Source organism: Podarcis erhardii, assembly GCF_964252035.2.
Source record: "Podarcis erhardii genome assembly, chromosome: 5".
NCBI classification, from domain to species: Eukaryota; Metazoa; Chordata; class Lepidosauria; order Squamata; family Lacertidae; genus Podarcis; species Podarcis erhardii.
The window spans coordinates 4,372,350-4,399,600 of NC_138509.1; the positions used below are offsets into that span (position 1 = coordinate 4,372,350).

The 27,251-nt window shown below is 41.9% G+C and overlaps 1 protein-coding gene and 1 long non-coding RNA gene across 2 annotated transcripts; both read right to left on the reverse strand.

Annotated features, from left to right (window-relative positions):
* Positions 1 to 48: 48 nt before the first annotated feature.
* Positions 49 to 1,050, reverse strand: LOC309342479. The gene is made up of 2 exons (XR_014156847.1): positions 599 to 1,050; positions 49 to 338 (listed from the first exon to the last, which is right to left on the reverse strand). It is a non-coding gene; the product is annotated as an uncharacterized lncRNA (long non-coding RNA).
* Positions 1,051 to 3,148: 2,098 nt separating this feature from the next.
* Positions 3,149 to 27,028, reverse strand: LOC309342751 (1-acylglycerol-3-phosphate O-acyltransferase Pnpla3-like; the record flags this gene model as incomplete). Its single annotated transcript, XM_081863577.1, has 9 exons — positions 3,149 to 6,349; positions 8,217 to 8,333; positions 9,429 to 9,561; positions 11,325 to 11,543; positions 12,858 to 12,918; positions 13,901 to 14,110; positions 18,212 to 18,277; positions 18,466 to 18,698; positions 26,521 to 27,028. 9 exons carry the CDS (start codon positions 27,026 to 27,028, stop codon positions 6,064 to 6,066), a joined length of 1,833 nt encoding a protein of 610 aa, XP_081719703.1. The 3' UTR covers positions 3,149 to 6,063.
* Positions 27,029 to 27,251: the final 223 nt, after the last annotated feature.

A 27,251-nucleotide genomic window follows, 5' to 3' on the forward strand; every position in this document is an offset into this window, starting at 1 on the left:
ACAGTTGAAAGATGGGACAATCGTTTAAAAAAAGCAATGAAACATGAATAGAATTAAAACATTTTATTTTTTAATCCAATGAAAACATGCAGATAATTACAATTAAAAGCAGCGCAGCACCAGACCTTTAATTAAAAGTACAGTAGTCAGTTCCCAAACAGCCTGTTGGAATAAATTGTCTCTGGGCGACTCCCAATAAAGTTCCAAAGTCTTTTCACAGCCACCAAGAAGGTGCTGTCTGCCACGTCAATTGTTACCTGAAGGACTGTGATAGTGTACCCCAACATTTCCTATCCTCCTGTGATTGGGCCCTTGGCAGAAGGGAAAAGGCTCCCAAACTTACCATATTTTTTGCTCTATAAGACTCACTTTTTCCCTCCTAAAAAGTAAGGGGAAATGTTTGTGCGTCTTATGGAGCGAATGCAGGCTGCGCAGCTATCCCAGAAGCCAGAACAGCAAGAGGGATTGCTGCTTTCACTGCGCAGCAATCCCTCTTGCTGTTCTGGCTTCTGAGATTCAGAATTTTTTTTTCTTGTTTTCCTCCTCCAAAAACTAGGTGCATCTTGTGGTCTGGTGCGTCTTATAGAGCGAAAAATACGGTACACCCATGCTGTATTCAGATACCAGCCACTGAGATGACTCACTGCCCCACCCTAAACTTTCAGGCAAAGCATTGTGAGAATTGTAGTTTTGTAGCAGGCTCTAAACACTCCAGACTCCTGTCATAGAGCCAAGATTTTCTTCAGTCCCACCTACTGGTACGTTGTTGTTGTTATTGTTACTTTTATTTATTAAATGTGTTACGTCACTTTATCTTGCCCAAAGCAAAAATACACACATTTGAAAATGTGTAGCTTGAAAATACACACATTTTAGGCCACTCTTTTAGATTCTATTTAGCCAAAGTTTGGTTCAATTTAAGCATGTGCTTTCTCAGTTTGGGTGCATTATATCCTTCATCTGAGAGAGTCCTCATAGGTTCCTGTTCAGGTATGAGCCCATACCTTAATATGTAAAAACATTAATAGTTTTTAAAGGCAACTTATCTCCGTGTTAGGGATGCGGGTGGCACTGTGGGTTAAACCACAGAGCCTAGGACTTGCTGATCAGAAGGTCGGCGGTTCGAATCCCTGCGACGTGGTGAGCTCCTGTTGCTCGGTCCCAGCTCCTGTCAACCTAGCAGTTCGAAAGCACGTCAAAGTGCAAGTAGATAAATAGGTACCGCTCTGGTGGGAAGGCAAACGGCGTTTCCGTGCGCTGCTCTGGTTCGCCAGAAGCGGCTTAGTCATGCTGGCCACATCACCCGGAAGCTGTACGCCGGCTCCCTCAGCCAGTAAAGCGAGATGAGCGCCGCAACCCCAGAGTCAGCCACGACTGGACCTAATGGTCAGGGGTCCCTTTACCTTTATCTCCATGTTATGAAACACCTCATTTATTCTCTACTAAATAAAATGTATGAATGATTAAGTGCATGCAACTCATGGGGATTTATTTCCACATCAACATGTATAGCAGCTGGCCATGCATGCAGTTGGGGGGGGGGGAACAGTATTTAGAATCCAAACACTAATTTTTCAAAACAAAAGCAAATCAAGCTGAATAGTAAATTGCAGTGCATAAGTGCATAAAAAGCTCTATTCAGAATATACTTGTAGAAGAAAAAGCAAAATCCTGCCCACAGGTTTACTCCCTAAATAAATACAGGAGGGAAGAGGGAAAGGAAAAGATGGTGGAGAGACAGACACGTTGGGTCACTGGCGGTTTGGCATGTGCTCTCATCAGTATATTTATGCTCTACCTCCTTGACACCTGTAAGTCGGGCAGGGGATCCGTGCCTCGCCTTGGTAGAAGAGTGGATGAGAAGCAATAAACTGAAGCTCCATCCAGGAAAGACTGACTGAGGCAGTTTTGGGGCAATTTCCTAGATTGCATGGGTGTCCACCCTGTTCTGGAAGGGATCACACTACCACTAAAGGAGCAGGTATATAGCATGGAGATAGAGACATGTGTAGAGGTTTTTAAGCAGAGGTTGGATGGCCATTTGTCCTGTATGAGCTGGTTGAGATTCCTGCATTGGGGGGGGGGGGAGATGACCATTGGGATCCCTCCCAACCATCCCATTCTTTAATTCCTGGATCCACTGCTGTTGCTAGAGGCATAAATGTACATGGTTGCACAGAAACCTTCTGCCAGTTTGAGTTTGTGGCCTAGCTTTGACCGTATTTGCACAGGTATAATCTAGATTTAGTGGCCTATATTCTTATCGTTTGTAGATTAGATTACTGTTATACATGGGGCCTTCCTTTGAAGACTTGTTTGGAAACTACAGCTAGTGTAGAAATCAGCCGTTTGATTACAGAGACCAGAAGATCTGAGCTTATTACACTGATTCTGGCCTGCTTGCACTGGCTACCAATTAGTTTCTAGGCTCAATTTAAAAGAGTGGTTTTGACTTACAAAACCTCACGTAGTTCAGGAATCCCAAGCCTCTGCTAAAACGAACCGGTCCAGCCCCTGCAATATTAATCAGTGTTGCTTCTCTATGTGCTTCATCTGAGAAAAATGCAGAAGAACTAGACGAGAAGAGTGACTCTGTGCAGCTGAATGTATGCCCCCATGAAACATGCCAGGTGCTATAATTCTAAGTTTCTACCTGCAAGGCCTTTTTGTTTACCTAGGCCTTTGGTGATTGCGCTAGCCTCTACTGCTGTGTTAGTCTTTTTGGAGGATAGGAGGTTGTCCTTATGATATTGTTCAATTATTATTTTAGATACAGTGGTACCTCGGGTTACATACGCTTCAGGTTACAGACTCCACTAACCCAGAAATAGTGCTTCAGGTTAAGAACTTTGCTTCAGGATGAGAACAGAAATCGTGCTCTGGCGGCGCGGCGTCAGCGGGAGGCCCCATTAGCTAAAGTGGTTCTTCAGGTTAAGAACAGTTTCAGGTTAAGAACAGATCTCCGGAATGAATTACGTACTTAACCCAAGGTATCACTGTACTGTGTATTGTACATCATTTTAATTTGACTTTTGATTTTGTTTCTATTTTAAGTTGCTTTGGGACATTTCTCTTTCATTACAAAGTGATCAACAAATAATAGTATTATTATCAATTGTTCTTCATATTGAATAGAATATAACATAAATAGCAAGTATTGTAGTTTAATGTTGCCAGCCAAACAGACCGAAAAAAACTTTTTGAAAACCATAGCCTCACTGAATTTACATTGTTACTATAAAAACATTTAGCTTTTAGAGAAGTTGAGAAAAGAACTCTGGACCCAAGGGCTCTGCTTGAGATAGCTATTGCAGTACAGCTATAATCCCTTAAGGTGTGTACATACATACTTTGCACCCAACATCTCCACCTGTTATCTTTATCCCTGCCAGACACATTCTTTTCCAACCCCCGCAGATGGAGCGCAAAGGCTACAAGAGATACTTCCCATGTAAAAGATGTCCTTGTCTTGTGGAGTAATGTGGCAGAATATAAATCTCAAAAATATTGCCACTCCATAAAAGAAATACAAACCTTAGAATATTGAATTTTAAGCTTTCTATTCATTTTCAAAATGTATAATTTATAAGAAGAGGAGGTAGAAATCATTTAAGATATTTGTTCACTATGAATTTCAGTGAACGGAGAGGGAGAAGGACGTCTTGCCAGCAACAGCAGGGACCAATCTTTAAATATTTTCCGAAGCCTCATAGAGGCTTCAATGGCTCTTCAGTACAATGGTACAAGCAGAAATACAGACTTCGGTTTTTGTAATTCCATAGCTCAAATATACAACCTCTTTAAAAGAATTTAAAACTTTACAGCAGTGTCTCCCAAAGTGGGTGGTACCAGTCCTGGTGGGTGGTGGGGTTATGTGGGGGGGGGGCAGCAGGAGGGATTCTGGTGATGTAAATTACTTATAGTCTTTGAAAAGTTGGTATCATTGATCAGGTTCAATAATTTTGTTGAATTAGTTAAACTAAATAGTGATAATTGGATTGTGAAAAAATGTACAATTAACTGTTACTGTTTTGAATTTATGACTGTTCTGAAGAATGCTTTTTATAGGGTAAGGTTAGCGGCACCATGGATGAGTTTATGGAACCAAGAGGGCAAAGGCCCCCCAAAATTTGGAAGCCGCTGCTTTTACAATACAATATATTCCTTGAGCTCCCTCCTTCCAACCACAATTATCTTAAATTGCTATTATAAACAGCAGACACCAAAAACATTTTTCTCTCTTTATTTTGCTGCTTTAGATAAACATTAGTGATTGGAACAATATTCTGGCCCATTTTGGAAATACAATCAATGATCACACAAAATAACTCATTTATGTCTATATCTTGAATGAAATAGCACCAGCAAGGATATAAATAAGAAAGTTTTTGCAATGTTAAAAATTTAAAACGTAGCTTTGTTGTTGTTTTTCTAAAAACAGCACTTCCTTCAGTTTTCACTGTATAAAGTCATAGCTGAAAGACTGCTAAACGCTTGGTCAAAATTAAACTTGCCCATAGTCAATAATTAAAATAAATACACAAGACTTCCCATTCTTATGAAGGCTTTGATTTTTGTCAAAATATAATCCACCTCATTCCTAACATAGACTCCCAAGCCAAAATCTATTTGATTGACTCTTAGACCATTATGCTAAGACAGCAATCACTGCAGACCAGTCCTCCAAGTGCCATGCCAGGGGAGGGTGATCAGCAGCCTATGGGACCAGCATTTCTTAATCATTTACCATTTTGGAGAATACAATGTAAATCCTGCGCCATAAATAAGTATCCTTGTCACTTTAAAGTGATGAATAATGGTGGGTAAGGAATACTCAAAGCATCACTATCAAATATGGTATCCAGATTTCAGAGAGGCTATTTATCTTAACACATGTACTTCTAAAATTAAAACAATTTGAAAAGTAGCTTATTCATGATTCAGCACTACTGTCAGCTCTCACGTGTTAGGCAACTTAAGACCTAACCTATAATAAAACTGAAAAAACATATTGGCACATTTTTTGTTAGTAAAGACTGGGCTAAAATGGTTTGAATTTAGTGCAACGGAGAACAAAATGTTTTCTGTGATTACTTCAGGGAAGCCATATACAGTTCATTTTTCAGATTTTAATCTGTTTTCAAAAGCTTCCAGTGCTGCTTGATTACAATAAATAATAAGAAGCTTTTAAGCTTCATTAATTACAAATCACACTGTAATGTCTCGGCTATTTGGATAGGTAAATCATTCAGCCCATGACTTGATGGCATCTGCAGCTGATACTTCCATTGATCCACACCATACTGCTTGCTCTAAGAGAAAATGGTCTACAATTAGATTCCTTGAGTAAAACATTGTTAAAAGTATTGTTTATTGGGACTGAATTCAGCCCATAAGGATTCTCTGGTATGGAGTGGCACATGTGCATTGCACTAAATTCTGAACTAAATCTGTGGCTCCTCCAACCCAATGAGGGAGAAAGAATCACTCAGCGAGGGGGGGGGACCACACTTGTTAGAACACACAATGCCTCCTAAGTACTATCTTTCTGAAAAACAATGAAGCCTTACGATAAGGAGTGTAACTGATGTTAACAATTCCCACAAGTATCATGCATAAGGCAAGTAAAACTTCAGAGGCCTTCCAAAAAATTCCTATATGCCATAGTCATCTGAATATACACTGTTTGATTTTGCTCAAGTGCTAACGCCACATATGAAGACAAACAAGAAAAAGACTATTATAAAAGTTAAATACTTTAAAACGAAGTGGTTTTGCTAAAAATGCTTTGTCCCAATAGAAATCAGAAGACTTGAATCACTTTTTCCCTGCTGGAAATCTTGTTTGGGTAAACCATGTTCTATTGCACTAGGGTCTTCTTAATCCTTTAGTCATTATCAGGAAGCCGGACCAGAACAGCACATTTCTCTTTCCACAAAAGATTCCTCAAAGGCATTTTGTCATCTAGTGTAAGCCAGTCTTCCAAAAGACTGTTTGGCAATCTGCTAGATAAACTGATGCCTCCAAGACTGATATTTCTTTGTCTCTGCCACAGTTCTTAAGCTAGTCCTCACAGGCAGTCTGGAAACTCTTCTCCGAGGAGGAGTCAAAATCCACTTCCACTCCCGATTCTTCAGAGCTCATAAAAAAGGGAGGCATGGAGTCCAAGCTTTCATTTATACCCACTGCAGCTTCTTTCTTAGCTAAGTCCTCACAGTAGGGAAGATCCAAAAGCCACTCTTCAAGGTGTGTGGAAGAATGAGGCATTTTAGGAGGGCAGTAAGAAGAGTGAAGACTTGTGTTCAGGGGGGCACTCTGACACTTTCTAATCAATGCACTGCTTTCCTTGCTGTAAAAAAGAAGAATAAATCTCAGTGACTCTTCAGCAACTTTTGGTTTTTATCATATATAAAGATGGAATATGCTCCCCATCTTCATCCAATCAGCACTAAATGACTGAATAGGTTGGGTTTTTTTAAAATAAAAAAAATCTTCACTGAAAACATATTTATACAGTGGTACCTAGATTCTCAAACACCTTGGTTCCCAAACACCGAAAACCCAGAAGTAAGTGTTCCGGTTTTCGAACGTTTTTTGGAAGCCGAACATCCAATGCAGTTGTCAGCTATTGTTTCTGGGGCGCCTGCACCAACCAGAAGCTGTGCCTTGGTTTTTGAACATTTTGGAAGTGAAAGAGACTTCTGGAACGGATTAAGTTTGGCGCTTTTGTTTTTGTTATTTATTTTGCGTTTTTGAGGCTTTTTCGGTTAATCTATTTTTGTGACTGCGTGGAACCCAGTTCAGCTACTGATTGATTGACTGACTGATTGATTGTGTGACTGCGGAAATGGATAAAAGCCCCCCATGCTAACAATGACTATCATCAGTGCAGTTAAGAAAAAAAATAATTTTATTTTTTATCATCTACAATACTGTCTTATTTATTTCATAGTACGGTGCATTGATTATTGCTTTCACTTTATGGATCAGTGGTCTCATTAGATAGTAAAATTCATGTTAATTGCTGTTTTAGGGGTTGTTTTTAAAAGTCTGGAATGGATTAATCCATTTTACATTACTTTCTATGGGAAAGCGTGCCTTGGTTTTGGAACACTTTGGTTTTGGAACAGACTTCCAGAACGGATTAAGTTTGAGAACCAAGGTAACACTGTATAGGATTACCCTGTGTCAATTAATTAAACAACTCTGATTTAACTAGAATTTCATTCATTCATTTAAGTTTCTATTTATTAGCTTTAATAGTTTTCTATGTAATTCACGACTCTTTGCTACTCTTCATTTTATGCTAGCAAAGGAGAGAGGTAGGGATGGGGAGAGGAAGCAGCCAAACAATTCTTTCCTGTGGTCATTCCTGGTTTGGTGATTTTATTCAAATTACCATTTCCTTAGCAAAAATGTCTAAACCTATTCCAAGTTTTTGCTAATGGATAAAATGGGGAGTGGGTGGCATCTTAACACATACTCCAGCCATGGATGAGAACAGGGGTAGAAAGAGGGTTTTGAAAAGACACCAGTAATTGTAACATTCCAAGAGTGTGCAATCCTGTATTTCACAGTGCTTGCATGCACAAATCAATTAATATTCTTGGGTATGCCTCAAATACTACACATTTCTTACACAAAAAGTAGCCCCATTTTTTTAAAAAAGGTAGTGAAACTTGCATGACTGCTTGCCTTTTGCTCTGCATCATTTCCTACAGCTTTTTAGTGCAGACAGATGAGCATCAGAGCACGGATACTCTAATGTAGTGAGACAGAGCTAAAGTTGTGAGAAGGAGGCAAGTAAATTAAAACATTAAAAAGTAAGAGATGCAGAGGGAGAGAAGTTTGTTTAAAAGAAGAAGTGAATCACAAGAACAAGGGGCAAGTGCAGCTTACAAAAACTAATACTAGAGCTGTTAATCAGAATAAAATGGATTACTTATGTCATATAAAAGATTTTTAAAAAGTCAATTGCATGTGAATTGCTTACATTTAATGTCACATCTACTTTAAACCACAGTCAGTGTTAATTTCATTGCAAACGTAACACTAAACCGTGGCTACCAACAAAAAGAGAAGGAATGGGTGTTCATGCAATGATTGAGAGGGAGGGGATAGATCCATAGCACACTCACAATGATTAAGCAATTTGAAATATTATGTCTGCACCTGACAAATGTGCAGCATGAAGCATGTAGCAGCATAAGATATACCTGGGAATACTCAGTAATCTTTTTCTTGCTTTGGAATATACTGTGCCCACAACTTGACAGAGCTGACCTTGCATCCATCGTACATCATCAGGGATATCAGGAAACCAGTCTACTAATCTGTAAGGAATAAATAATAGGGTTTCAGGCAGAACCCTGATTTGAGAAAATGCCATATGGGAGTGAAGGACTTTGGGCAGAGAGGCAGGAGAGCCATTCTACTAATGCTTCTTATGGACATCAGCTAATCTGCCCCACCTAAAACTTGGCTTGCTTGCTTTATTGACTAAATTTATATACTGCCCAATACTCACAGGTCTCAGGGTGGTTTATAATTAAACACAATAAAAAGGTAAAGATAACGGACCCCTGACAGTTAAGTCCAGTCACAGACGACTCTGGGGTTGTGGTGCTCATCTCGCTTTACAGGCCGAGGGAGCCGGCATTTGTCCACAGACAGTTTTTCCGGGTCATGTGGCCAGCATGACTAAAGCCACTTTACCTATTTATCTACTTGCACTTTGACATACTTTCGAACTGCTAGGTTGGCAGGAGCTGGGACCGAACAACAGGAGCTCACCGCGTCACGGGGTTTCAAACCGCGGACTTTCCGATCGGCAAGCCCTAGGCTCAGTGGTTTACACCACAACGCATGTGTGTTTAATTTTTAGTTTTTTCTCTACAGCAGGTTTGGAAATATTACTGCTACGTTTTAAAGGGCCTTTATCATTGCAAACTCCTTGAACAGAGTTCCCTACACAGCTAGTTTCTCAGTTAAATCTGGAGATACACACCAATTAAAATATAGGGTTTTAAAAGTAAGCTTCATGCACATTCCAAGTTTATGAAACTGAACCCAAAAAGCACACATGGAAAAGAAAATATATCTACTATTTTTCAGTTAATCGTTTTAAGAATAATATAGTGGTTAAGCTGTGAGCCTGGAAGTTCCAGTTCAATCAAACTTTGGCCATGACTACAAAAGTTACCTAAATATATTGTTCCCTCTCAGCAGTATTCCACTCATTCATTCCTTCCCATGTGCAGTGCAGGGATAATACTTTCCTGTCTAGCAGGATTTAATTTTTATAAGAAAATTGGAATACATATGAATTTAAAAAAAAAACAATTATTGTAAGGCTTTTGAGCCCTTAGAAAATGTGCTATGTAAAAACACTAGTACAACAAGGGCAGACTTCCATTCTTAACACTCACCTTAAGGCCACAAAATATGCTGACTCAACTGGCAGAGTATACGGCAGCATCGCATAGGACATCAGTCGCATTGGTAGAAATTTAGAAAGCTGAGCATAGAGTCCACATTTCTCTTTACAAGCCTCCTGCAATGCTGTCATTTATACAGTCATTAATCTCAACTGAACATAAACATAATGGCTTCTAGATTCTGCAAGAGTGATGAAGCATTGCCTGGAATCATGCTAGATAACCCACAACAGGCTTTCTCATGACAGAACTCAACTAAATACACCTGGTACTCCCCTATATACATACGGGCCAATTCATCACCATCTGGCTGGTATAAATTTCAGTAATGTTCAGTCAGCTTCTAATGGGGACAGGTAATTCCACCAAGTCTGCTTCATGTACAATCTGATTATCCTAGCATTCCTCATGCAGTCGATATACAATCAGAAGTGGCTGCTCACTGTGTCACTGTTCTGTGAATCATTATTCTAAGTTTCCTTACTTTCAATCAGAACAGACTCGTGAAAAAAGGCAGGGGTGGATCCTCCAAGAACAGGATTTTTTTACTCTCTTACACTCAAAACCTTTTTGTATTATAAAAATATGTTTTTCCACAACTTTAATTCAGAAAAAGCAATGCATTTTGGCCCTCAAAAGCTTTGAAAAAACATTTATTTTCTTGCTCACTCATAGCACAACTCAACCAAGATTTCTATTCAACAGCTTATTCACTGGATAGTTTTCCTTGCAATTTACTTGTTTTTCTTTCCTTACAGCCTTAGAATAAAACACCACCTCTTCTGAACATGGAAGACAGGAAGCTGAGTGAGGGGCAAGGAAGAGAAAGGAATTAGTCCACCTGGCTTATTCCCTCTCCTCCTCACCCCACCTGCTCTGTTAGAGTTTATCTGATAGGTACACTCCTTCTCCATGTGCATCCCGAAAGCCACATCTACACCAAGGTTTAGTTAGCATCCAACATTAATAACTTTGATTCAAAGGTGGCCAAAGACGACTCTTCTGTGATGCACAAATATATACCCAAATTCTTAGTTAAACTGTTTTACTAAATCAATTTGCACAGTATTCCAGATACTTCTGTACTGAATGTTTATTATTTGTCCAGTCATAAGTACCATGGGGGCTGGGGGGCTGAGGCCCCGGGTGCAAAATTCTGAGGGACGCAACCAGGTACCCCCATGCAGGCGCCAGATTCTGTAGCGATCCCCGGCTTGGTGAAGGCGGCAGAGCAGTCTAGGGAGAGTAGGTTCAGGCAGAGGGAGGCTGGCAAGGGGTAACCCCAGCGCAGCCTGGCCTGGCCCTCTTCTCTGCAGGTGTCGAGAGGATTTGCCCAAGAGCCACATTGGCCCCAGGCTTCCCCCTGTGCGGTCGGGCAGGTGGCACAACGCAGCCCCACTTGGCTCTGGTTTGGGGGGATGCTCTGGTAGCATCAGTGGCTTGCCCACCCCGGGCACCAGCAACCCATGCTATGCCACTGATAAGTAGCAACAGTAAGTTTCTCAGTTATTTTATGCATAAGATTAAAGTATGTAAAGATGATTAGCAAAAATAAACTGAAAAACAAACTTTTGTCATAGTATATAATAACTGGCCAGAGTTAATGCAATTCACTATGTTACAGAAACAAGGCACTACAGATGCAGTTAAAAGCACTGGTCATGATCCAGCCCAAGTCAAACACTTTAAAGTACCATGGATTTCAATGGGAGAAATTTAAGAATGTGCTAAATGTTCTCCCGCTGAAATCATGTTGGATTTACAAGTGCTGAATTCTGGCTGGACTATACCCAATGTTGTATGCATTGACAGTATCATTACTAATTACTGGAGTAATTTAATGAAACTTAGTTTTACAATAAAAATGAGGTTACTTTAAATCTCTACCTTTCCGGAGTCTAGGAGGTAGATTCTCAAAAATGGTTCCATCCAATGGCCAGGCAGCTAATTGCAGCTGATCAATAAGCATTTCTTCATCTTGCATCTCTTTTTTTGCTTCATTTGCTGCAACTGTTTTTTTATCAGCATAATCTGGGGTCTGAACACATTCCTGATGGTTTTCCTTTGTTAAGGCCAAGTCAACTAAAACTGAATCATACAGTATACCTGAGGAAGACAGAATAAAAACAGCTTCTGACGTGATGGTGTTTTTGTATTCAAGATCATGACCGGCACCATATTGCAAAACAGAGTTGGAAGAGGGCACAAAGACTGCACTACTCCTAAGTTGAAAAGTCTTCTAGTATAAACTTTCAAATCTTGAAGAAAGAAGGTCATATATTGTCTGAAGTGGGCAACACAAGAGTAGAAAAACTAATGGAAATGAGCATTGTCAGCCTAGAAATCTCTTAAAAGTGGAATCCTATCACTGACAAACAGTAAACAGTAAAACTACAGCTGCTCCTGGATCTTTTTGGTAAGAGTTAGAATGTCTAAGCCATGTGTGTTCAGGAAAAAAATACTGGATCTCAAGAACAAACCACAAGGTTGCCTGTAATTGTAAAAGTCAATGTAATTTCTGTGAAATTAAGTAGGCTCAGGCCATTGTGCCATGCCAAATAAGTTATACTTAGAGTAGACCCACTGAAATGAAGTTAAGAAACTTAAATCCAAGCTCAACTCTCTAACAAAAATTTATCCATTTCCCAAAGTGTATGGCCACAGTTATATAAACCAAAAGTCACCTTAGTCTTCCAAGTCCTTGAGGGGAAAATGGCTCATGATACCCGCAGCTGCATCATGTATCGAGAAAACATGATACTAAGCAGATAGAATGATAAGACTCTGGCAAGTCTAGCATCACCCACTTCTGAAAGAAAACACTGTCCGCATTGCATGGCACAAACTTTTCTTATACAAATAGAGTTGAAGCCACAATTGTACTGCCTCAGATGCTATATAGTCATTGCTGAATTTTCCCTGGACCACACTTTCTGCAGCATGTGAACACAGATAATAAGCTACGTTCATAGGTAGGATCACATGGGAAGGCAGAATCCTTCCAATATCCAAGTCTCCAACTGCTTAGGAGAAAATATTTATGCTGTGACCCGCTCTGAGCTCTATGGATGAAAGGCAGTACATAAATTTAATAAATAAGTAGAAGAATATAATCAGTTTGAACTGGGTTCAGGAACAGTTTGGGAGTCAATGAAGATGATCCTATACATCTACAATGTAGAATCTATATATGCTGGGTTCCAGCTGATATTAGCAGCTGTATTTTGAACTAGCTGAAGTTTCTGAACGTTGTTCGAAAACAGTCCAACACAGAGTGTGCAATCTGAACTCGATGTTACAAAGATATGAGCAACCATAGTCAGCATCTTTTGTCCGTATACAAAAATGCACAGACCTGTCATGACATTGTGACTGACATTCTGTTCACCATATTATATATTTGAAATCACAGTGACGTACCATTTTCTTTCAAAAATCTAAGAGCATCCGAATAGCCTTGTTCACAGATCTCTCCTAGCACCTGAAAATAAGGTTACAAAAAACTAGTAAACGGGGAAGTACCGTATTTTTCCGTGTATAACACAACCCCATGTATAAGACAACCCCTACTTTTGGGAGCCCAAAATAAAGAAATCAGTATTTACAGTTGTTCAGGTTTTGTGGGAAATCAGCTAAAAAGTTGTTGAGCTTTTTCTCCAGCCTGCGCCTGACTTCGCATCACTCTGTGGCCATGCTCCCTCCTCGCCTGGGCACTGCCTCGCCTCTCCAGCCAGCTCTGAGGCCAGCACTCTGTGACTCAGGAGCTGTCATGAGCCACCAGCTCACTCTGGACTTACCATATAAATCTGTGTATAAGGCAAACCCCAATTTTTGACTAATTTTTTGGGGGGTGGGGAGGCATCATCTTGTTCACAGAACAATAGAGAATATTGAAAATTCCCAAAGAGCAACATACAGAAAGGCATCTCATGCCAGTTAATACTCTGTTGACACATTACCAAAAGGCTCAGTAAGCACTTTATCATAATGAAAGAAAACAATTCTACACTACCGTAGAGCATTGCACACCTCCTTCCTCAAACCTTAACTGCACCAAATCTGCCCCAATCATTGCTCAACTCCCACCCCAATATTGCAAACTGAGGAGGGTTACCACCATTTACATTGTTCCTTGCTAGTAGGAATTGCTCTCAATGAATTTACTAAAAGTGCCCCTAAGATGCACTCAAGTAGCACGGGGTCATCCTCTAATATCTAGATTAAATGTGGAGTGGGAAAACCATGTATGCCACCATGAGCTTCTAGGAGGAAAGGTGGGCTATAAATTTATATATATACAAAAAATTAGAAATTTAAACACAACTATACCTTTGGAGGGGTGCATCTGTCTAGCATTCCATGGTAGGAACATATCTGTCTAGCATTTGTCTAGCATTCCATGGTAGGAACATACATGCCAACAAACTAGCAATTGGGTAAGAGAAAATAGTGAATATACACACCTTGGGTTCTGGAGGAAAAAGTGCTTGAGTTAAACGGTAGATGTTCCCTAGGCTAAACTGAATGCTGGTGTTGGTGAAGTTCATTTCATGGAAGTTTGCAGAGTTGCCCTTGGGACAAATGTCACTCTCCCCAGCAAAAGGTGAAATTGTGATGGTGTTTTTTGAGTCATACTGAGGTAAGTTGTCACTTATTCCACCATCGACGTAGCGCTTTGGGAAGGGAAGAAGAAAGAAAGATAAGGAATCTATTTGCTTAAAGCAAAATTTAGCTGACTTGCTCTGCAACTTCAGAAAGGAAGCCTAGTATTTCCACTTGCCACACCTTTCAGTGGTAGTATTATATGTGAGCAGGTACTGACCCAACACAAGCCGTTGCTCAGAACAGCAACAGAGCTTTGTGCACCTCGGGATCGCAAGTAATGTCTGAAAATGTGCAGGTGCACATCCCAGATTATATGCTGCCCAGCAGCTTCTGCAACATTGGAAGCAATGTTATGGGCATGCACCATACTTAGAGGCTAAATCCAGCCCTGGTGAAAACATTAGCTAAGGAAATTTACAACTCTCTTTTGTGTTCCATAGGGCTCACATCTGTCTCACCCGGCCCCCTCCCCAACCAAGGTTCCAATGTTCACCCTAGTTTGAGCAAAGGGCATACTCTTGATACAAATCAGCCTTAAAAATCCAGGTTTTGCTATGGTTGCCTATACCCAAGGAAGCTGTTGGGTTTTGGCTAGGAGAGGCCTGGAGAGAGCCTCCATTACAGTCATTACAGCAACTCAGGCAGACCACATTTCAAGCAAGCTGAGAGGAAACGGCTATTGACAGCTGTCTCCTTTCCTGTAAATTATCTGCCACCCTCCTTTATCATTTGTAATTTTAAAGTTAAATAAAACATCAAACTCCCTCTAGAATTAGTTACAGATAGGTAGCCGTGTTGGTCTGCCATAGTCAAAACAAAAAATTCCTTCCAGTAGCACCTTAAAGACCAACTAAGTTAGTTCTAGGTATGAGCTTTCGTGTGCATCTGAAGAAGTGTGCATGCACACGAAAGCTCATACCTAGAACTAACTTAGTTGGTCTTTAAGGTGCTACTGGAAGGAATTTTTTGTTTTCCCTCTAGAATTGTTAAATGACTGTATGATAACCCCAAATGTCACATCTTCCCCCTCCCCACAATTACTAATCAAGTCATTTCAATAAGCCAAAGATCTCAAAAGATGTGCTAAACTCCTTTCCCTATCTCACTTGGAAAGCACAATGAAAATGCATTTTAGAAGCCATCTCTCAGACAATTAGGACAATTTCTTCCTGACTGGTGCCACTTAAAAACTTTAACCTCTGGTCATAGCCAGGAAGACAGGATTTGCAGTCCTTGTTTTTATTTTTAAGTCCAACTTGAGCATAAAGGGAGATGCTTTTCACCTTAAGAGGTACGAATCTTTCAGGTTTCAAAGATACCTTACGTCACTGCACAGGAAGGTTCCTGTGGACCCTTCTCCTTTCCTGTCTCTATTCCCTTTCTGATGCTGAAGAGGCCTGTCAGGGAACTGACATCGGAGCCAGGAGTGGAGGCAGAGCTCCCAAGCGATGCCGGAGAAGGGGCAAGCAGGGAGAGAGGGAACTCTTCGGCTGGGGAAGGAAATCAGTGTAACACCAGGGATAAAGGGGGGCGGTCAGGGGAATCGGAGAGGGGTCTCCAGGACTCTTCACTGGAGACCAGCGGGGAGAGCACAGGTCCTCCTCTGCCCACACCCACCCTGCGCAGAAGACTTCCATGCAGGGAAAGTAGGCATAGACTTGGCGTCAAAGAGCTTTTGTGCTGGAAGAAGTTTAAGAAACGCCCACTGACGGATTCTGCTAGCGACTGAACAGCCACGAAGTGAAGGGCTGTCCAGGCAGGAAAGGTTTGACCAGGCTAACTAGCCAGGCAAGGTAGCAACTTACGCACGAGCAACCCCATACATTCATTACAAGGCCCCTTCACCTTCACTATAGCAAACCCCAGCCTCTCAGAACCTCCCCCCTTCTCTCTTCCCTAACAAGTTAGCCAGCTGGCCAAATTCTTACTTTCCCCCTCTTTCCAGCCCAATCGGTCCCTATTTCCCAGCCAGACCTGCTCTTTCTTCCTCTTGCTATGCCCTTTTCTTCTTCATTGGCCGTCTCATACCAACAACCTCATATTCTCCTTCCCTCGCGACCCATTGCCACCCAAAAGTATCCCACCTGATTCTTCAGATTCTTACCTAAAGAACTTTCCTGAAGCTCCGCAAACCCCTCCAAGCTACCTCTTCTTCTCTTGCCACCTCCCCTTCTCTCTCTAGAGCAAGGCAGCACCAATTTCCATCTGGTACCACCTTCACCCTTTCAGCCAATCTCTTCCCTCATCCAGGCAACAGTCTCCTCACACTCTTTTCCTGCTCAATCTCTTTTATTCATGTAAAACTCTTGCAAACCTAGCCTACTGTTAGTGTCTTGTTTACTGATTATCATATTTACTAATTCTCCTTTTGATACAATAAAATTTACTTTAGATCTATCTTTGTTGTCCTCTCAGGGCGCCAAATTCTAGAGTGTCCAGGCCTCTACGTCAAAAGATCCCAAATAGGAGATGTCAGGATTGCGCGTGAGAACTGCAGGCTTCTGCACGATCTGCGCACTTCCTCCTATAGTTTTGTTTCTATGCCAATACTGAGTGGCAAAGCCAATTCATAAAATTAAGTAGGCCTTCAGGCATGTCTCATGTTTGTCACCCAACTAAATCCTTTTAGGTAACATAATTGTCCAGCCACGAGGGCAAAGCAACCAGATTAACCTGAACCATGGATTTAGTCTAATATGCTACTTTGCACCTCATATAGGATTTCAGCTTTTAAAGAGTAAAAATGGGTGAATATAAGACTTGTAAAAAATCTAGATCAGCAGGCTTTTCAAAAAAATTATCACTAAATCACAGACTGTTATTCTTCGCAGTTTTGATTTGAAAGTAAAAAAAAAATGTCACATGAAGCTTTCACACGAATATCAGCACTATTTTTTAAACATCTGGAATGTGCACATACTTGACCTGAATCATTTTTCTTTTTTTATTACTAAAGTAGGAGGGCAAAACCACACTAGCAAAGATCAACATCTCCATGTTTCCTTTCAGCTAAGATGCAGGCAGCCTTTAATAGGATTCCTCAAGTTCTACGTAAGGCCTTGAAATACACTGCTTAAGAAAGGACCTTAAAACAATTAAGAGGATAACAATTAGCTTCTCATCTTTAAGATCGCTTCTTTTGGTACTCTGCAAGACAGTTCTCAACCAACACATACAAGCCCAAGCCCAGATACAAACTACTGTGTGTCTGTATTGCTAAATCTATGTGCATATGTACCATGTAACATATTCATGTACAGATATGTGTGCTCCATGGAGTGCACAAATAAAGAGATTTGCATACAATGAACTTCCAAGGATGTTCATTATTAGGAACAGATTCCTAATAATAGGACAACATGGCCAGGCAGGAGGCACACCCTTCTGCTTCATACAATATCATGCAATATGGCACCCTACATGCTTTGTGTGCCAATAGGTAAAGGTAAAGGGACTCCTGACCATTAGGTCCAGTTGTGGCCGACTCTGGGGTTGCGGTGCTCATCTCGCTTTACTGGCCAAGGGAGCCGGCGTACAGCTTCCGGGTCATGTGGCCAGCATGACTAAGCCGCTTCTGGCGAACCAGAGCAGCACACGGAAATGCCGTTTACCTTCCCGCTGGAGTGGTACCTATTTATCTACTTGCACTTTGACGTGCTTTCGAACTGCTAGGTTGACAGGAGCAGGGACTGAGCAACGGGAGCTCACCCCGTTGCGGGGATTCGAACCACCGACCTTCTGATCGGCAAGCCCTAGGCCCTGTGGTTTAACTCAAAGCGCCACCCGCATCCCTCTTTGTGTGCCAATAGAGGCATCCTATTTCCTTAGTTCTTCCATCTTCAAATTGATGCACAAGAAGAATAAAAACAAAAGCCCCAAATAGATTTTATTTTTAAAGAATTAATATCTAGTTTCCTTAAAACAACTGTTACATTACATTGTAATGCTTATTTTGTAAAGACAGCATTTCAGTCTCTTATCTCTCACATGAAGCTGTCCTGGAACTATTTTTTTGCCATGTATATGAAGGACACATAGCAAAGAAGACATCAGAATGGCAAGATTTACATCTTCCCACCTTTTCTATCATCATCATCATCATCATCATCATCATCATCATCAGCCTTTTCATGCTGGTTTATAGTATGGAAGAATGAGCAGGTACTTACCACCCCTCTAAACGAAGGTGGGATGAGTCCGCAATATATAGGCACAAATGAACTACAAAGCAAAGCCTGTCAAAAAGAAGAGAAAGGTTAGCTGCACACTGCATTGCTAATAGGAACATTTCCCCAAAGTAAAGCTCTAACACAGCCATTTTCAAATGTTCTAAAAAGGAATATGAGGAAACAAATTAAAAATAAGGTTGAGACAAATGTGAAATATTCTGAACATTATGAACACGGTTAAAATGAGAATATACCTGTATGACTTCTTCTTTGGAATTAAAGTTGGATACCATCACATTTTTGCCATCAGACACTCTGGTAAGTGAAATGGAAAGTTTCCCTGATATCAACTGATGAGTGTTTTCAGGAAGATTTTTGCAAAGTCCATCCCTTATAATCTTCATCACGTTAAAGGAAGGATGAAGAGGGCCAAGATTTCGCTTTCTTGCTTCTCTGGCTAGACCCAGAACATCTGCACAAGCTTCAGCTGAAAGATACATTACTGCATGTAATTGTGGAAACCAAACTGGTTAAAACAGATGTCAGGGGTCACAAAACAAAAAAATTGTGATCAGAATGTGCCATGGGGTCTTGAGTTCAGAGCACAAGCTATAACCTTCCAAAAAACAAATTATTAAAACAAAAAATCAAAGTCATTTCAACTATTAAAAAATAGATTCTGAAATGTAGTTATGCTAAGTTGTGACAGCAGGCCAATTCTTCAAATGTCAACAGCATCATAGCTGTCAGGGAATATCTGACCTCAATGAATTGACCAGTCAATTGACATTATTTGACCAGTCAACTGGCAAGCATCCAAACTCTAATAATAAGTAAATAAGGAAAAAAAGAATATGGGGCCATGACACACTAAAGGTATGTTAGGTAACTTTATCATTCACTGATTTATTTATTTGCCATAGGTGGCCTGAAAAGACATTTTAATAACAGCATTTCATTAGAAGAGATAATACTTTTCCAAATTAAACAAACTCTGCTATCTGCCCAAGGACGTGTGTAACTATTCTGAAAAGAGTACACTCCCAAACTATTTTCTAAATATTGTATTTTAGATCAGCCATTGCTGGTACTTTGATAATCTAAACTAAGCATTAGCAGAGGTTTCCTTCTCTCTCTCTCTCCCCAAGAGCTGCCCAATAAATGGAATAGGTTAATGTCCTGCAGTAACCTTCTCTACGGGGGAGAGGACTAATCGTCCCACATGTCAGCTTATTTTCCTCACCCAATCAAAAGACAGCAAATGAACTACTACTACTACCAGTTTATGAGGGCTGCTTTTTATCCTTTGCTCATCAATTTCATGTCCAGAAAGGAAGTTAAATTCAGCTTTCCAAGAGGAATTTGACCTACTAATGCAGGGCACAGAAAGAGCTGAAACATCTTGAAGGGGTCAATACAGACAGAATATGATTAATTAAATAATACGTTATTACATTTTTTTTACCAATCAGTGAAAGTTGGATTATAATGTAGATTTGCACAGAATTTATATTTCATTTAATAATGCAAAATAATAATAATAATATTTTTGATATTGGCGGTGAAATCTAATTGACACGTACATTTTACCAAGCTATCCAATCCTACTCAGAAGTCAGCCTCACTGAGCTCAAAAGGACTAACTTCCTGACATGGGGAACTCCAGGTGTTGTTGGAGTTCCTACAAAGCCACTTCCGAGCCTGCCCCAGGAGGTGGGGTTGTGGGCATCACGCCCTCCCCACGTGAGCGGGGGCTGCTTTCAGCCCCCGCGAGAACAGGGGAATCCCATCCGTCCACGCCTCCCCAGCCAGCCAATCGGCTGGCTGGGGGGCGTGGCTTGCCCTATTTAGGGCCGGAGCGGAGGGGGCTCGCCCTCTCTTCTCCGGCTAGCCCCCACGTTTTCCCACCCTCCCTCCCTTTAGGTAGGCTTTAGGTAGGTCTCTGACTTTGCTATGGACTTCGGTCTGTCGCCGCAAGGGGCATGGTAGGAATTTTTCCCAATTGGCAATTTACAGCCTTTTGGTTTTTCGCCTACCTCATAGCAACTCGTCACAACTCTTCGGCATTGGCGGTAGGCATTGGTAAGAAGGGGTTAAGAGGATGTGGGGGGGGGAGGAACGCCATCACCTCCCCCCAGTGAACGAAGGGTGGTCCGTTAAAGGACTCCGGGGGGCGTGGCCCTGTCCGAAGCCTATGGAGGTGTGGGCCAAAGGCACGCCCCAGAGCGGTGACCCGGGGGAGCTCCTAGTTGACGTGCCTCGGCGGGAGACTCCCCCGATTAGTGTTAACCCCTCCCCGTGTCTCCAGCAAATGGGCTGGAGCCGGATAGTCGATAGGACCAATGCCTAAGCCAATGCCTCTCATTCCTGAATTCAATAAAGTTGTGGCCTAATTCGCCCATTTAACCTTAATTATGGTGTCTCGTGTGTTTATTTATCTTGGTGGGGGGCGGGAACTCGCCACGCAATGCCCCACCTACATTGGCCAAAGGTCAGAGATGATGGGAGCTGTAGCCCAAAGGTATATGAAGAGCCACTTTGCAAATCCCTGGTGTATAGCACTGCAGCCATTAAGCACCGAACTGTCTGTGTGTCTTTCTATCTACCTACCGTATATCTATCATCAAAATGCCATAAAAGGTGCACAATTTACCAGAACAGTGGCAAAAGGTGTACTTGATCCTTTCCCAGTAAGCCATAAAAAACCAATCACTTCTTCCAGCTGCTTTCCTACTTGGGGGTAAGAAAGGTGGGGGGCATTAGGAAGCAGTGCTGGGGGTGGGGTTTTTACCAGTAATTAAATGTACAGCTTCCCATGGTTGTATTTCCCTGTGTTTTGAACACAGTGCTTGAAAACTGTTTACTTGTCACCTGTGCATCTAAATGGTTGGGCCATACAAGTTATTTTAACAGTTTAATAGTTTGCTCTCAACTAAAGGCCATGGACTTTCACCCTTGAAAGGTGGAGGTACTTATCAAATTCTGTGCACTATGCAATAAGCAACCAAGTCTTTCTTCCTGGTGCTGCTCAGTTTTTCTCATGCCATCTGACGCAAAGAAAAATCTAGCTAAATGTGGGAGACCATTATAACTGTTACTTAGCAATGGAAAATACAGTGAAGAGAATCTGCCCACACAACTTCTTAACTAATGCAGGAAAACTCAAATAAAAAATAAAATGTGGAGAACAGGTCCTTTGGAATGCTTAGCTCTAAATTTGAACACTCTTCCCCAAACTATAAAACCTAATTTAGCTCAAAGCAGGTTTTCTAATACGCATATGTTTATATTTAGTCGCTGAGAAAGGATGTTCTTTCAGTTAAATGGAACACTAATTAAAAAGTGAAGGCAACATTTTAACGGATAAGAGTTTAATCCTCTAAGGTACTTAGCTAAGATTTTCACACACAATTCAGCATGCTACAACTCACAAAAATGCTATTATGCCATTTCATGTCAGGAGACAGCACAAGAGGGAAGGGGTTGGCTTTTAATATTTTAATAAATATTACTGTAACATAGGGCTGCCTTTGAATAGCACTCAGAAACTTCAACTGGCTCAAAGGCCTGTGGTCAGATTGCTGACCAGGGCTGGTTACAGGGCATATATTTTGACTCCCTTGTCAGAAGAGCTCCCACTGGCTACCAGGCACTTTCCAGGTACAATTCAAAGTCCTGGTTATGACTATATAAAGCCCTACACAGCTTAGGTGCAATATATCTGGAAGACCATATGAACCTGCCCGGGTTTTGAGATCTTCAGGAGAGGCCCTTCTCCTGGTCCCGCCACTCTTACAGCCATGCTTGGTGGGGACATAGGAGAGGGCCTCCTTGGTGGCTGCTCCCAGACTCTAGAACTCCCTTCCTAGAGAATCTAGACTGACTGACTCCTTGCTGTCTTCCACCAGCAGATGAAGACCTTGTTCCAACAGGCTTTTGGGAACTGACTGCTTTTAATGGAAGAGCTTGTGCCATGCTATTTTTATTATAAATACTGGTATGTTTTAAGCAGATTTTATATATGTATATAGTTTGATTCTATTAATGTTTTCTTGTTTTTTCTATGTTTTTTAGTGATTCTTGTCTTTACATGTAACCCCTCAGAGAAAAATGAGGGCTATAAATAAATATATAATATTAGTGAGATGAAAAAGGTTTTTCCCACACACACCCCACCCCCCAAAAAATTTAGGCTGCTGAAACCCAAAGCTTTGGAGTGAAGCTGGGAATTGAATTTTGGATGAGAAGACTGTGAGCTCAGTACTGAAAACTGGTTTCTAGGCTGAGTATGAAATTAATTCCTTACTTCCAAGTATACACCTGCCCTCCACCCCCTCATGCCACTGTTTTGCAGTTGGCTCTGGTCAATAAACCTTGGGGTTCTTGTAAAAACAAAGCAAAGCTCGGAAGCCTGAAGTCTGCCAGGCTTGTCCTATTTCAAATGAGTAAGAATAATGTGGCATAGTGGACACACAAGTGCTAGATACAATCCTCCTGGTACTATCACAATTAGGCTACAATATTTAAATCAGTTAATTGGTTTAAAATGTTAGTGAGATAAAAAGGTGCTCTGATTAGGTGGGCAGATCTTTTTGTCAGATCTATATAGTAAGGTATATAGGGTATTTGGGGTGAGCTCTAAGGGTACAGTATCAGTCCAGGCAGAGCAGCAGTGAAGCCAGGACTCAATGTGAACCAAGTGTGCTCTCTCAAACATGTCCCAAAATTCTGCAGATTACAGGAGGAGCTCCATGGCAAACAAGTCAAAGTGAGAACTGTTGTGAGAAGTGTTGTGGTTATTTAATTATGTACATAGTAGCAGTAGCTTGCTAACACTGCACAAAATACAACTTTGAAAGAAAATGTATCAGTTCCATTTATATAGAAGTTATCCACAAATATTTGTCCACACATTTGGGTTAGCTGGTGTATCAGTATTTTCCTAACCAATGTCTAGACTTACACTAAATGAAATACTCATAAATACACGTACATCAATCCACCCGACTTGTAACCTGTGCATAGACTAAAGAGGAAAAGCACTTTAAAGGTAACCTAAGTCTTGACTGCAACACTCTAAACTCTACACCAAGGAAGGAGGTGTTTTGGATAAATCAAGTTAAAGCTAACTAAATAAGGCTCCAGTATTGCATCATTTAAAATCAATGTGATTTACACACTTCCAAATAAATATTGGATGTTGGGAGTGAAAGACGACTGACAAAAGCTGACAGCGACTTCCATCTGAGGCAGGATAGGGAGCCCTAAACATCAGCATAACTCCACTTGGTAAATGTTAGGATTTCATATTCCTTCTGGTATATTAGGTTTTTCCCCTCTTGTGAGAGGAGCAAACAGAGTAATGAGTAAATAAAGAAGCTTTGTACTAAAACTTTGAGCTGTTATGCATTTTAACCAATTATACTGAAATACATTTACACACTAACATTTAAAAAACATCAGGGAACAGCCTGTACAGGCTATACATAGAGACAAATGCTCATCTTCATAATTCTTTTAAGCAGGTAAGAACTGCCATGTTAAATTATTCAACAATAAAGCTAATTACTCTTCAATTGAGAACACACCTATTGGCAAATATACCGTATTTTTCGCTCTATAAGACACACCAGACCACAAGACGCACCTAGGTTTTGGAGGAGGAAAACAAGAAAAAATATATTCTGAATCTCAAAAGCCAGAACAGCAAGAGGGATCACTGCACAGTGAAAGCAGCAATCCCTCTTGCTGTTCTGGCTTCCGGGATAGCTGCGCATCCTGCATTCGCTCCAGAAGACGCACATAAGACAAAAAAGTGAGTCTTACAGAGCAAAAAATACGGTAATAAGAACTTCCATTTCCTTCAGGATCTTTGGTATCTTTTTGGTGAGTATAAGAACTAACCAATATCCAATGTGTTCCGGCTATTGTGGTTTGTAGATATACCATTAAGTATGAAAAAGCTTCCCTATATATTTCCTATCTTCGGAAAGTCATATAATACTTTATCTCTTTGACATCTATTCTACAGGGCAGGTGCCACTACCAAGATGGCCCTCTGTCTGGTTCCCTGTAACTTTTTTTCTTGCAGTAAGGGAACCATCAGAAGGCCCTTAGAGCTGGACCTCCATGTCCGGGCTGAGCGATGTGGGTGGAGATGTTCCTTCAGGTCTACAAGGACTACAAACCAATAACAATAGTGTGGAGTGGTAGTGGTACTGATTGATGTTGGGATTATGGGAAGGATTAAACTTCCCCTCCCTTTTTAAAAAATAAATGGAAGTTTCTAATATTGCATTAAGTGTCACAAGTGTTTGACCCTTAGTCAAACCTATGGGAAATATATGGCTTTCCAGATGTTGTTGGACTTCAACTGTCATCAGCCAAAGCACTGTCAATGGCTAGGGATGATGAGTTTTATTCTAGCAACATCTGGAGGCCAAAGATTCCCCATCCCTAACCTAAGCAATAGATAGCCTCATATGTACACACTAATATATACTCTCTTAACGACTGGTCACTGATTCTATATCATTTCTCATCAACATCCATACTGGTTCCCACCCTACCCTATAATCCTGTGGCAAGTTTGGTCAATTTAATCACTGGTTATGGTCAATGGCCTGGCCATAGTATGTTACTGTGATAGGTTTCCTAGACAGACACCCGCTGTGCGTGTGAGGAAAAAAAGACTCAGTGCAGAGCAGGGAAATCCTGGAAGTCTATCTGGAAAACTTTGCTAAAATGGAAATCTGATGAGAAATTAGCAAGCGTTTTATCTGCTTGCAGGTGCATAGCTGACTTCACTATTTGTGTAACTCGGTTTTCAAACGTCATCCGTTCTGGAAGACCTTTTGACTTCCAAAACGTTCGAAAACTGAGGTACAAAGGGCAGCCTGCCAATTCAAGAGAGAAAATAATAATAATACCTTTATTGTCAATGTACAACCTTTGTACAATGAAATTAACCGAGCCACTGCCCAATGACTATGTTAACAGAGGACAAAAAGGCATAACTTTTCCCACCATTAAAAGTCAGTGTTTGATTTCTAATGAGAGGCATTTGGGCTCAATCCTGTATTAAAGGAAAACATGGCTGAGTCACAAATTCCCACAAGAACCTCACTGTACATTCAGAGTTACTCTCTCTATTATTATTCGGACCTGAGTTGCAGTGGCGTAGTGTGGGTTGTCAGCACCCGGGGCAAGGCAAGTAATTTGCACCCCCTAACCCGTGGATTTGCCCTAACCCCAGATGTTGCGCCCGGTGCGGCCGGCCCCCCCTGCACCCCCCTGCTGATTGAGCTTCGGATCCTAGATCAAGATTCTGGGCACTTTCATTCTGACATTTGCAGTCTTGCTCCCCTTTTCAACAGCCTCAGCCTCAAACACAAACACACACCCCTTCTCCATATTTAGGGTGAACACCCCCAAGGGTTCCCTTTCTCTGAGCTGTAAGCCACTTTGGGTCGCCCCCGGGGCAAGATAAAAGCGCCTAGTAAACTGAATATGCAATAAAGTGTATATACCCCTCGCACCTGCCCTCCAGTGGCTGGCTGAGTTGGGAGCCACTCTGGGTTGCCACGGGCAACATAAAAGCGCCTAATGAATCGGATACATAAATCGGAATTAAAATAACAACTCCGTACGTCCAGTGCAAAAAAAAAGGCAAACCTTGCATTAAGCTACGGGATGCAGCTCACGGCCGCTCGCCCGTTCTTTAATTAAAAAAATTGCTTTTGTTGCGATTATTGCAATTACCAAAACAAAACAAATTCCTTCCAGTAGCACCTTAAAGACCAACTAAGTCAGTTCTTGGTATGAGCTTTTGTGTGCATGCACACTTCTTCAGATGCACACGAAAGCTCATACCAAGAACTGACTTAGTTGGTCTTTAAGGTGCTACTGGAAGGAATTTGTTTTGTTTTGACTATGGCAGACCAACACGGCTACCTATCTGTAACTGCAATTACCAGTTACAGATAGGTAGCCGTGTTGGTCTGCCATAGTCAAAACAAAATAAAAAAATTCCTTCCAGTAGCACCTTAAAGACCAACAAAATTAAAAAAACTAATTTTTTTATTTTGTTTTGCAATTACCAGGTTATTCTCCCTGCTCTTACGACTGGCCATCACTGCCTCCCAAGCTCAACGTTTCGTTTGTAATAATATTATTATTATAAAATATGAATAAAATTACAAAATAATAATAATAATAATCATCATCATTGCAAGAGAAAAGCCCAGCAATGAGACAATAATCATCCTCCTTGCAAGAGGGGAAAGAGGCCCTGAGACCTCCGCTCGTACCCAGCGACCCGCCTCCGACGAGGACGGCTCCGGTCAGGGCTCCGGCCGAGGCCCCGCACACCTGGCGGGCGTCGCGGATGAGGTGCGGGGCTCTCTCCTGCAGGCAGCTGGCGGCGCCGACGTGGTAGACGCCCAGGAACCCGCAGCCGGCGAACGACACGCTCCAGCCGCCGCCGCCGCCGCCGCCCTCGCCCTCGCCGCCGCCCGGCATCCCGGCGGCCGCCTTCCCGTCCCGACCCGGCGCGGCTGAGGAGGCAGGCGGCCAGGAGCCGCGCACGCGCACAAGGCGCAAGGGAAGCGGCGCGCGGTTGATAAAGAAGGCCGGCGGCAGGGGAAGCGCCGCCGCGAACGTGGCCCGAGGGACGCCGGCCAATCGGAGGCCATATGCAAAAGAGGGAGGGGCGGAGGGAGGCGGGGGGCGGGGCCTCCTGTCCTGCTTGGCTCGCTCGCTAAGTTCGTGGGTCTTGGAGAGCTTCCAGCGGGGCGTCGGGTCGGCTGAGATCTCCATCTCTGGATCTGTTGAGGATGGAGGGTCTGGAAAGGGACCTTCCGCGTTGGGCACAGGCTGGGAAGTGCATGCTGCTGGGGAATTTACACAGGTAAAGGGAACTTGCACAGGAAAAGGTAAAGGGACCCCTGACCATTAAGGTCCAGTCGTGACCAACTCTGGGGTTGTGCGCTTATCTCGCCCTATAGACCAAGGGAGCCGCCGTTTGTCCGCAGACAGCTTC